General features: G+C 51.3%; 1 protein-coding gene across 7 annotated transcripts in view; it reads left to right on the forward strand.

Annotated features, from left to right (window-relative positions):
• The window catches only part of LOC120953985 (1-phosphatidylinositol 4,5-bisphosphate phosphodiesterase epsilon-1-like), a 55699-nt gene that overhangs the window by 26728 nt on the left and 16464 nt on the right, over nt 1-12507 (forward strand). For all 7 annotated transcript variants that reach the window (XM_040374463.2, XM_040374470.2, XM_040374466.2 and 4 more), the window contains exon 3: nt 5715-6944. In XM_040374463.2, coding sequence (XP_040230397.2) covers nt 6156-6944 — 789 coding nt within the window. In that variant the 5' untranslated portion in view covers nt 5715-6155. The remainder of the gene's footprint in view (nt 1-5714; nt 6945-12507) is intronic.

Genomic DNA, 12507 nt, shown 5'->3' on the forward strand with positions numbered 1-12507 from the left:
CCGGCATCCGGAAGCATTGGCGGGCATTGGTGGCAATGATGAGAGGGTAAACCCGGGGAAGCGTGGAGCGGATTTTGTTTCTTTCATTTCTGCCTTTTGTTGGCCGATTTTTCCAAAGGATGTGCCTTTCGAGGGCAATGTTTGCCATTCCGTTGTGTGTGTTTCATTTCTACGGCGGAGACACAGTGACAGTGGCGCGTGTAAGTGGGTGTGTGCCGCGGGTACAGTACGTATTGCATGCGCTCGTCGGGCCTCCACCCCGTTAGCGCCACCACAGTCGCAATTCATTGGTTTTCTTGTTTGGGAGCAGCCAAATGGGTTACGAGCGCGGTACGAACAAATCGCTGTACACCGGGTGGAGGACCTCCACAGGGGGGGGGGGGGGGGGGGGTGCTGCGTTGTAGCTGCGCGTGTAAATTGCACCGCCCGATTCGCCCCCGGGGGGTTTGTAACCGACGATGACTGGCCAACCGGCTGAGGAGCACACCCTGGATGAAAACTTCAACGAGTGAGCTCATTAGACTTGTCACTTGTTTCCACCCTTATTTCCTTGCCAGTTGTTTGTTTGTTTGTTTCTGCGGCAAATTGTCGGAATGTAGTCGACAGGACCGGGGCCGGGCGACACGGCCATGTTAGCAAATGGGAATGGAGGGAGAACGCCCGGGAGCTTTTGTTTCGAGCTCTAACCCTTCACTGTGTGTCGCGAGTTTGTTTGCGAGTTTTTGGGGTGGGATGCAAAGCCACGTGGAAAACCTTTAGCGATAGGCTGATGCTATTGTTTTTGCTTGTGTAGAAATTTCTTTGTACCAAACAACAACGATTACAAAGCTATCTCGAGCCTATTTTGCCAACAGATGGCGCAGAGGACAGTCTCAGATGACAGTTGCTGTCATAATAATACGTTTAGCGTTTGTTTAGTTACCAACGGGCCGCTACTACTAATACTCTTAGGGGTTCTCCATAAATTCCTCCTTACGCTCCCAGAGAGAATTAGGGGCCATCTTAAAATGTTATCATTTATGGGTTTGATGGTCAAATCAGTATGCTAAAAAATATTGTTTGTAATACAAGCATGTTTTCGAGTGCAACGTTGTTCCAAAAAAATAACTGTTATGTTCGTTATAATGGTTAATTGTGAAATGGAACTAGAATTTGGGAACACTTATGTTGTAAACCATGCAATCAATAAAACAAAAATTAATTAAAATCCAATTCTAAACTACAAAAGGAGAATTGAATTTCAGAGCAATAAAGTGCACTTGGGAGAGGGAGAGGGAGAGCGATTCTTGCGATACATTTTGATACACTGCGAGCTGGAGGGAATATCTTTTTTTTGTTTCGTTATTTATGGATGACACCTTAAAAAACGCTAAATTTGATACATGCTATTAGATAAAGAATTATTACCAGAAATTGCTATAGCCGTTTCAAATTGCAAAGAAAGAATTGATAGCACAAGATGGAATCAAATAAAATTCGAACCCCTTCCCCCAGGAAACCGCACAGTATTCTCCTTACCATCCCGCCGGTACAGAAGATCATTTTCAGTCCAAAACTTCTCGAAGGAAAACTTCATCCATGCCGCACCGCTATCCCGCACCACAAACAAACGACAAATTGGCAGCGAACCCAGTGGCAGGCGCTCGTTTGCGGGTGGATGCCGCCTGCCGGGCAATGAAAGTGACAGCCGTTGCAGCTTGGTTTCCGCGTTGCAGCTCGGCGTGGCGTGCCACGTAGCAAAGGGTCGTAAAAAATTTCGCCATTTCATTCGCCACCCGCTCACCGGAACCTGTTGACGTACCGCAAGAATGCACTTCCCGTGCGAAAAGGGGGGGGGGGGGGGGGGGGGGAGCGCATCGCAAGGTTGAGCTCCTTTTGCACTTGCGCTGGCTGGCTGAGGTGGGGTCGAGGGTCGGAAATGGACATAATGCGGAAAGGAAATTTGCAATAGCAATAGTGTGCTTTACCATTTACGAACGAATTCTGCTGGACGGTGCGCGGCTCGGTCGGAACGTGAAGGGAACATCCGTGGTGATCCATTTTGATGGGTGGGTTTTGTTTTACAGCTTCACATTTATTGATGGCTTCCGCCTTTACGGCGCATGATGTCATGTACCGCGGGGGCGGCTGCTGCATCGCGCGAGAGAAGTAATAAACCATCTCCACCTCCTTGCTGTTTGGCTGCTCGTTGACTTTGAACTGTTTATATAACCTCCAAGAATACACGCTCTGCTGTCGCCCCTTTTTCTCCGTGGAGCGATCGCTTTCATTAGTGGCGCTGCGCAACGAAACGTCAAAACGCGCTGACACTTCAGAACCAGAAGGACCCGCGTGTGCATGCGAGCGCTCCGAGAAGAGAGTGCACACACACACACACTCGGAAAACAAGCGACAGCTCACTCTACTGCAATCGTTCAAGTGGCTTTCACACATTGAAAAGTCACCACCGACAAGTTGGACGATTGTGGATCTAGTTGGCATAGTCCTTACTCTCCTCTCGCCTCCCTCACGGGCAGAAGAAGAAAAAAAAAACGCCCCAAGGATGTGTGCTATGTTGATATGTGCGGTTTTGAAGGTGGCAAGCGTCGCACAAGCATCCCCGTCGGGGGACTCCTCGAGCGGGACGGACCCATCGAGTCGAGTCCCAACCGACCAGCGTCGTCGCGGTCGCTTGCCCAGTAGAGCTTGAGCTTTTGCATCGTTTTTTTTCTTCTTCCTCACTGTTGTTGTTGTTGTTGTTGTTTGCGTTTGCTTCCTTTTTAAACCATGTTCGCACGCTCGCTCTCGACACTTGCGGTTGACTCCTACCGGTTGACAGCTCTCGCCGGCGGGTGTAGTGGCACCGGTCCGCCGTCCACACACGTTTACGAAAAAGTACGGCACGCGAGGTGAGCTTCCGCTATGCTGCTGCTGCCGCCACCACCGCCACCGCCTCCGGCAATGAATTGGTTCGCTAAGCCCGAACAAGGATTACGCGGCTGAACGGACAGCTATGGCGTGTCCTTTCGCACACACACACACACACGCGCGACGCCTGGATGCTTCAAAAGTGCAGCTAGAAGTGCTTTTCCGTTTGTTATGCTTCGTTGTTTTCTTTCTTGCTTTTTTATGCCATTCATTTTCGCTCCCCCTTGCCACCAGAGGGCCCTCCCACCAGAGGCGCTGCTTGTCCAGGGTGCTGCTTACCTCATTGCCGCCGGGCACTCAGCAGTCGTGGCCATGGGATGGGCTCAGTAAGGCTGAGATGGGAGCAAGCAGCTTGCTGTTTTTTTTTTTTTGGTTTTGTTCGTTTGCCACCCGACCTCTTAGCGTCACACCCTGGTGACTGGTGGTGTCACTGGTGAAGGTCGGCTGGGGAATTGCTGGGTGCGGCGGGTTTGGCAAAACGAGGAGTGAGAACAAACACGTCTGCTGAACCGCAGAGCCCTTGCTCTCTCTCTCTCTTAGCTTGCCGGCTGGTGTAGTAAGCGGAAAGCGAGCGAAAGAAAAGTGCCATGCAGCCTTCAAACAAATCATACCAAAACCCAGCCCCAGCTCATTACTACAAGTGTCATCCTGTCGAGTTATAGTGCTTTTACGTGTTCAAGACAAGTTCACCGTAATTATTCCGCTTCCCTTCACGCTCCCGGGGTCGGGTCGGCAGCAGCGGATGATGATGATTTGCATGCGTGTGTGTGTTTGTGTAAGGTTTTTTCCCCCCTCTTCGGCTTTCATCCCATTCTGGTTCTGGCGCTTCTCATTTTAAATTCTTTTTGCCAATTCGTGCAGGCCTAAACTGCTGGCCTAGGTGGTACGCGGGTCGCTCGGGCGGCAGAAATCGATTAACTCCTGCCACTGGCTGGAACCGTTTCCGGGAAAATGTAACATCCAGAGAGAGAGAGAGAGAGAGAGAGAGAGAGAGAGAGAGAGAGAGAGAGAGAGAGAGAGTGAAAAAAGCAGACAAATTGTAGAAAGCTATTCCTTCCGAGAAATGTATGCTACAAAGATTATTTAAATTGCACACGCGGCACAGGGAGCCGGCCAACCCATCGGAGGGGTTGAGTTTATTGGACCCGGGAAAAGGCTACAGGCTGCAGGCTCTAATCAGTTTAACTTTCAATCGAATGATACGCTTTCCAGCGTTGAGGCTTACGGTTCCGTGGCTTCTAAACTGTTGCTGTGCGTTTGCTTTCTGTACTGCCATCGAATCAAACAGCTCCTAATCCTGTGGTCCAATCGCTGGACCTTTCGCTCGAAACAAAAAAAGACCCGCTGGCCACGGTTCTGTGCCTGGCTTATTAAAGGGGTTACAAGCTGTACTCTGTTTTTCCAGCTTCGCCGAATTTCCTTTCCCAAAAACACACAGCGAGTCAATAAACGTCCTGCAGGTCGGCCGCTTTGCATACTGCCAAAACCGCACACACACACACACACACACACACTAACACGAGACCAACCGAGCCCTTGCACTGTTGTGGTGGGAGTTCTACGGGCTTCCACGAATCGATAAATTTGATTCGATTCGAAATGCTTCCCCGAAACCGGGAAAACGAAATCCACCCCGAAAGAGAGAGTGTGGGCGCCGGCTGGTACGAGATTATCGCGGCTCTCCAGTGCTCCGGTCGGTTTGGTTCTGGGCCACACACACACACACACGCGGAGGTTCCGGGCGCGTTGTTTGTGGGCAAAGTCGTCGTCCTCGTCGCATGGCAGTTTTATTGATCGTCGTTTTTCGGGCCTGTCGAAAAAGTTTCGGCACCACTCCGGCAGCCCCAAAACTTCTCTTCCTCCGTTAGTGCCCTTGCCCTTGGGTGTGTGTGTGTGTGTGTGTGTGTGCGCTTGGGTCGGTGGTGTAGGAAGATGATGGCTGTCGGAAGCTGATTCTATTAGCACCCCGAGGGGGTGCTGCTGTATTGGGTTAATGTTGGGTTTGGCACAGTGTGTGGCCGATGCACCCGCGACGAACCCAGCCGTCCGAGAGCAGGATGAAGTTGATGTTCAAAACCAGATGCAAACTTTGTTAGCCCGGCTTCGGGTTTCGGGGGAAAGCAGAGCCAAATTCCGCAATCCCTCGGATGAATAATTATATCACGGAGCGAGCAAACCATATTTTCGCGCAACCCTCCCCCCCCTTTACAGGCCTGAACAGCCCAGGGTCCGAGCGTTTGGCGGGGGCAGGCAGGTAGAGGCAAATTCGTACGGCAATGATTCGTAGAAATCCTTCGTTAATTCCGAGCGAATTACCTCGTGAGAATAATTCCGCTGCAAAGCGCAGGGCAGCATCTGGGGCGGCGGACAAAGTTTTGCACTTTCCCGAGTTAAGACTGTAGTGTTGGGCACTCGAACGGGAGCTCGAGCCTCTGCTGCCTGCGTGTACATAAGCCTACTCTGCCCAGGCCTGCCTGGTTGGACTACTCAGTCTACATTCACTGCATTAGCAGCCCAGCAGGAGGAGGCTTGTTGGCAGATTGTTGGGTACGCTTTCGCTCTCCGGCGAGCAATGCAATTACAAGCGCTAAGTGTTTAACTACGAAGCAAACAACACGGCCAAACAAGTGCCAAGTTGTTGCGCTCCAGCTCCGCTCCCGCTTGGCCGAATTTCCACCGCCGAGCGTTTGGAGCAGGAAGTCCCGTGCTTTCCTCCAAATGTGTAGTTGCGAGCGGATGTCTCGCCTCAACTGTGAATAATTAATTAATGTTGCTAACTTGTTCTTCTTTCTCTCCCACTCCCTCAGGTTAGCAGCTCATCGTAGCAGTAATGCACACTTTTCTGTTCGAGGCAGACGGTGGGCGGACCGGCCCCACTCGGTACCTGTAACTCTGCCGCCAGCGACGAGTAATGGCCGTGGAAAGCTGCTACTTCACTGCAACGCACTCGAGCAAGACGGGAAACGGGACGACCTCCTAGCGAGTTGTCGCTGGAGATCGCAGGAACGTGTTGCCGCAAAACGTGCTGCCAAAAAGTGTGCGTGTGTGTGCGACTTGGGAAAGTCAGTGCGTACGTGGAAGTTAAAGCATTAAAACACACCCACACGCACCTGTGTAGACGGTTGAAGTGAAGGGGTTAAAATCACGACAAAACAAACAAAAGAGAGAAGAAAAAAACACACACGCACCCATACATACACACACACACCATGTCAAATTAAATTTCCACTGGCGTCGATTAGCGTAACATGCGTGAAGCTTTCCCAAGTCTTCCATTTGATAACATTACTGAAGAGAAGCTACTACTACTACTACTGCTAGCGGCCAGGCCAAGCCCGACGGCGCAGCACGAACCACAGCAGAGGCAGCAGCAGCAGCAGCAGCAGCCGCACTACCACCAGTCCCCCCAGCACCACCAGCACCACCACCGCCACGACGCGAAGGAGGACGGGCGGCGGCACGAGCTGACGATAATCGGCGAAAAGATAATAATTAATCGTGAGGGCGAAACAATTAAGCAAACATTGGTGGATAACGACCAGCCCGACCAGCCGCCGACGGTCCAGAAGAATGCTGTACTTGATACTGACGACACAGCGCAAAGCCACGTTGGCCATCTGCCAGCAGCAGTCCTCACGGCAGCAACAGCAGCAACAGCGGCTGCGGCGGCGGCGGCGGCCGGTGCAGCAACAACGACGGCAGCGGCGGCGGCCTCATCATCGCCCTCGGTCAGCTCGACGACTCACCACCAACAACAGCAGCACCACCACCACCATCACTACCATCTGCACCATCACCAGCAGCACTCGGTGGCGGCATCGGCCACTGCGACGGCCGCAGCCACGTTCTCCACCACCGCCGCCAGCACGATCTCGGGCAGCAGCGGCGGTGGTGGCGGGAGCGGCGCCAGTCCAGCACTAGCGGCGACCACCACCGTCCCCTTCTCGGGCGAGCTGGAGGAGCTGCAGAACATACTGCACTTTCCCGAGGAGGTCGCGCTTCGCATCACCGACATGGAGTATCAGCTGTTCTACCAGGTACGGTCGCGCCGGATTCGGTCGCACTCATGTCCTTTTTTCCATATATTTAAGGGTTATTATTCATTTTCCGACCGCAACGGCTTTCTGAAGCCAGCATAGCGTGAGTGTGTGAGAGAGAGAGAGAGAGAGAGAGAAAGTAAGCAAGTGTGTTTTTCTATCGTCCAGAAGCTCCGAAGCTGTTCAGTCTCTATGGAAACGATCTTAATATTCAACGGGTCTGCTAAAACTTACCATCATCATCATCATCGTCGTCGAGCCAGCATCAGGATGATGAATTGAATTGAATGAAAACCGCCATAAACCGTACGACCGAAACGCAACGACTGAACCGATATCCGGCTGCCCCAGCCATCCTCTTGCCCCGGCCAATGACCACGACCACCACGGAGGAGTGATTGAAATTCAGTTTAATTTCGAAAACTTTTGCTACCCCAACTTTGTCCACCGCCAACAAATGTCCCCCATCTCCCCACTTGGCCTGTCGCTTACCTGTCGCTTTTCCATCCTATGCTCATCCTATTCATATTCTATCGTTGCCTTCATTTCCCCGACACTACCACCAACACCCCCCTGGCCCCCCACCCCCCGCACCGTCCAAAAGGATGCAAAAGTTTCGTGAACCCACTTTTCGATGCATAACTTATCGTTCGTCCCATTTCTTCAAAGCTCCTTCCCCGCTCTCCTTCAGCTTCTCCACCTCCGATTTTTCCACCCGATTTCTTATTCAACGGCCTTTTAAAATCTTTGGCAAATCAGTTTCCCATTTCCATGCGACTGCCCTTCTTCGACCCCACCCACCTTTAAAACCCACTACCCCTCCAGGGTTGCCCTTTCGGTTCTGTGGGCTGTGTGTAAAACTTACCTTATTCATGGTCAATTAATGCTTTCCGATTGACTGACGGGCAAAACGGTTACTTCCCGTGGACAGACGCCGCTCTTTGTCACGCTGGCCACGGGGCCTGCAGCTGACGGGCTTTCAGATGAATTCGTTCGGAAAATTCATACTCTTTCTCTCTCTCTCATCAAGCAGGCGGCGTCAACGGCCGAACGGTGGTTGGACCTTTTGTTCACGCGCGCGCTCGTCGACACTGTTTACCGGTGGCCGGCGCGCTGTGGTAAGGGTGGTGGTGTGGGAGGCGGAGACTGTGACAGCTCACAGCCCAACAAAGGCCAACCACTGACGATGACAATCATTTGACAGCGGCCCTTGCCGGGGACACCCAGGCCCGCTTCAGGTAGAGTCATTTAGGAACAGTGCGGACCATGCGAATTTTCACAACAGTTGCAAACGAGAATGGCCAGCGAGCTTATTCGCCACCACCGCTTGCCCGCTGGATGCTTTTAATCCGAGTTTTATTTTTCTTCCGACATCCCCCCCCCCTCCCCCTCCATTCCCCAATGTGGTCTCTGGAAGGTAGAACGTGAAACTTTATGCCGAATGCATGGGTGAAGCAAAACTTTCCTACCATTCGCATCAAAAATCAACACACAAACACACACACGTGAGCTCCGCTTCTGTCCGGCTGTTACCCCTTTTTTTGGGGGTTTGCGTTTCCTTCCCAGCTCTTTCCAACTTTCACGCACGGCAAACAGCAACAGCTCAATCAGCGTCACGATAATGACCGACGCCGGCGGGCGGTGGGCAAAACTTTGTGTCCCTTCTTCCCACTGCCGACAGCTCAGCCGCGGCCAGCACCGCAACCACCGTTGCCATGGCCAAAATTTGGGGGGTGAAGGTTGTGAGGGGAGAGGGGGGGGGGATTTTTTGAGGCACGTGGCACGCCATATAAAGCAGCAATAGTATCGATTACCCCGTGCCGTACCAGTATCAGTGACCGGGTACAAGCGGAGCAACATATTGCCGTTGGAGTTGGATCGTTTTTATGTTCCAGGAAGTAGACGACGAGGGGAATAGTGGTAAGAGATGGGGGAGGGGGTGAGGATGGGGGGTCCTTCCTCACTTCCCAGCAAGTTGAGCTCGCACCGGAGAAGCAACAGGACCTTGCAAACGGAGTTGGATCTTGATTCTTCGATCGATATTTCCAGCCAGTGTGTGTGTGTGTGCTACTGGCCGGAAGATACTGGAAGCCACCATTTTTCCCGTTCGATTTTCTTATCACGTCCTGTCCAGGCGCAAGGGCTGCTGTTGCTGCTGCCTGCCCGTGCGCCTTGGTAACTATTATTTCCGTACAGCCCCGCTTCGCCACCGCCGAGACCTGGTTACGAGGCAGGCGCTTTACTCAAATTAATTATCTTTTCCGATGTGAAAGCAGAAATCTTTTGCCGCTGGAGCACGGTATATTCTTTAGAAGTGGGCAAGCTCCATCCCCCCCCCCCCCCGCTTTTGTCCGGCATGAATTTTGCGCCCGCACGTGGCTACACTCCAGCTCGACGGGGACGACGGGGCTTTGGCTTTGGACGAAAAGTTCGGTGAAACAGACCTGCCTTCCGGGGAAAATTATGCTTTGTTCCCTGCCCGAGCTCAGTAGTCGTAGGTAACTTACAACTTGTTACAGCAGCAGAAGCAAGTGCCGTTTCACCGGAAGCAGTTTTCCAGCAGTTACCCTTCCAAAATCGATACACCTAGCATGTTTTGAAGGTGGACGGCCAAGCCAAACTTTCGCATTTTTGCTTCCCCATTTGGTATTGGAGATTAAATTCTTCGAACTACCTTGCCTAACACGGACCAAACACACACACACACAGTGGTCGGGGGTTGAGCAACACACTCGGCGTACAAGCCCGCGAATTGGATCTAATAAATCACAATGCTAAATGTGAAACTAATTAGCTTCATTATGTCTCTGATTATCGGATCATCTTTCGAGCAGCGAGTCGAATGAAGCCATTTCACTCGAGAGACCGAAATAGAGCACAGGGAAATAGGGAGCGTTTGGGGAGGAGTGTGAATTGAGGGGAGAAAAGGCAGTTGGTGGGAAGGACAACTTCAGCCAACAGCACCAACCAACCAACAGCAGCAATCAATAGCTAACGAAACGGACGAAGCGAAGCGAGGGACGAGCGAAACGATCGCTTTTCGCCGCCAACACCACCACCACCCGCCAAAAGCCACACCACACCAAGGTTGCGCATCCAGCAACATCCTTCATATTTATCTCTTTTTCTCTCTGCCTCCCTCTCCTTTGCCTTATGCCACCCCTTTCCACCAAGCTGGTAGCGGTGTGGATAAGGGTTTGGGAAAAGTTTTATTCGTTTAAATCGTCCCCGTGGTACCGTTTGTGCGCTTCGCACAATGGCACACCACGCTGATGGCGGTGACCAGAACGTCAAGGGGGGGAAAAGGTAGAGGAGGGATCGGTTATGCAAAATTGACATGGAAAAGATTCGGTTTCCAGATCATTAATCAGTTTCATCGTTGTTTTGCTTCTTCTTCTTCGTTTTGTTTGCCACACTTTCTCTCTTTCTCCTGCACAGGGAAGACACACAACAGCCGCCTGGTGACGGTATTATTGGATTCCTGCTCCCTCCCGCCTGATTGCGGCTGACCCATTCCATCACCGGGTAACCGGGAGGAAGGGGAAGGCGTAGGGAGGGAACGATTGAATTGTGTCAACAAAATTATGGACGAGAAATGATCCAACCAACCGTGCCGGGTTGCGAAACAGTTCCATTATGTACAACATCCCTCCAACGTCTCTCCCGGGGTCCGACGGCGGGCAGGCGGAAACTTCTTTTGCTTCTTTTGCGGACCGCAACAAAGATTGTCCCACTTTGTTCCGGCCCCCGGGCCATCGGGGAGCGCTCGGGTAATAGGACAAGGTCGAATAAAAATATGCACCCTGGCCCGTGCCCCTGCCCGCCGCAAGCCGCGCGGAAGTGGCTGCAAGATAATTTTCTCTGCTGCATACGCAAATGGAACGATAATCAATTGAATCGGTCGTTTGATTGGGGCAAAATAAAGGGCAGGGCTACCCGACGCTCTAACCCCATGCACAAAAGGGGCTTCTTTTCGCTTGATTTAATGACCTGGCGCAAGGCGGCCCTTTGCCGGATAAATCGGCGCGGGATATAATAGGATTGGCCTCATAAACGGCACCGAAAATCAATTCAATCACAACCCTGTGCGCGCTGTATTAGGATTTCCATCAGGAGGCAAACGGAGAGGAAGGAGGGCTGGATCCTGGCCTACTTATTGTCGGCCCGGCCGGTCCGAAACCGGAGGGATTCGTGTTAAATTCTCTTCAGACAGCAGCAGCAATAGTGATAGGCAATTGGTACGGCAAACAACGTTTGGCACAGGCACAGGCGTCGATTGCTTCGAAATTGGCTTTGCCGCTTGGACATGCTCGGTAGAGCGTTTGTCCGGCAAAAAAGAAGGGAACGCATTCAATCTACCTCCCTGGGTACGGGACGATACGATTTGCGGGCAAATCGAATTATTGTATCGTAATTCCCGTAAGGAAATACGCACACCTTATTGGTGTCTGTGGCTTGTAAGGAGCATAAAGCGCCCTAAACAATGATAACAACATGCTAATTAGTTTCGGCAAAGATATTAAAATTAAATTCAATTTCATTAAATTAAACAATTCCACTGTGGGCTTTAAACGTGACGATAACGATTACTTTCAATCGTCTGTAGCATGTGTTAATCCGTTTTGCTGTTTTGTTTGTAGCTCTTATAGGCAAATATCGCCACCCGTCCTTCCATGGTCTCGTGGTGCCGTGCCAAGCACCGGGTGTATAATGAACCGTACGTCTCTGGTTCAAATCTCTAATTTGATCGAGTTCCCACCCGTCCGTCTCCTGTTCACAACACGTTTGATCTTCTACAAACTTTGTTGAATTACAAGTTAAGCAAGAGAGGCATAAAACTGAAGTTGCTACTTGTTGTTATTTACTTAACTGTGTTTGACTTAACTTTAAAATAACTTGTTTTTCTCATAGAACCGAAATTCCAATATATTTTAGGGTTTATTGTACTCCGAAACCTTTTAAAGGCAGTGCCGTATTGATACGAATGTTCAAAAACAATGTCCGCACACAATATTTCCGAAGAAAAAAGGTTTGAAAAAAAAAAGCATCCATAAAAAAGGCAATCCCCAAGGTAACGCCATGTTCACACTTACAGAGCCCACCCGGCGAAACCGAAACCGCGATGGGCCACACAAAACGGCTGCCCCACAAAGCTTTCAGCCTTAATGAGTGGGGCCCGGCCCAGCTGAATGTAATTAAAAATTGAAATTATCATCAACCTGCCATAAATAAAAATTCATTTGCTACGGCCGTGTCCCTTCCCGGAAACCGGAAAGGTAAACAAAACAACACCCCGGAAACGCCCGTCGAACAATGCGGGTGAGATGCGGCCACGATCGGCGAGGGCAGCCGCTCGATCAGGTGCTAATAAAAGAGCGAAAGGGGAGAATGTTTTAAATTTTATAGCATAATTTAGCGACACTTGCCACTTCGGGTTCTTCGGGGTGGACAACAGTGCATCGTCACTGCTGGCTTGAAGTATAAATCATTTATCGCCGGGCACACAATTTCCCATCGGGCGCCCGGGTGGTGCCGAACTTTGTCGTTATCGTTCCGAGTGCAG

This window comes from Anopheles coluzzii, chromosome 2, assembly GCF_943734685.1.
Source record: "Anopheles coluzzii chromosome 2, AcolN3, whole genome shotgun sequence".
In the NCBI taxonomy this organism is placed as follows: domain Eukaryota; kingdom Metazoa; phylum Arthropoda; class Insecta; order Diptera; family Culicidae; genus Anopheles; species Anopheles coluzzii.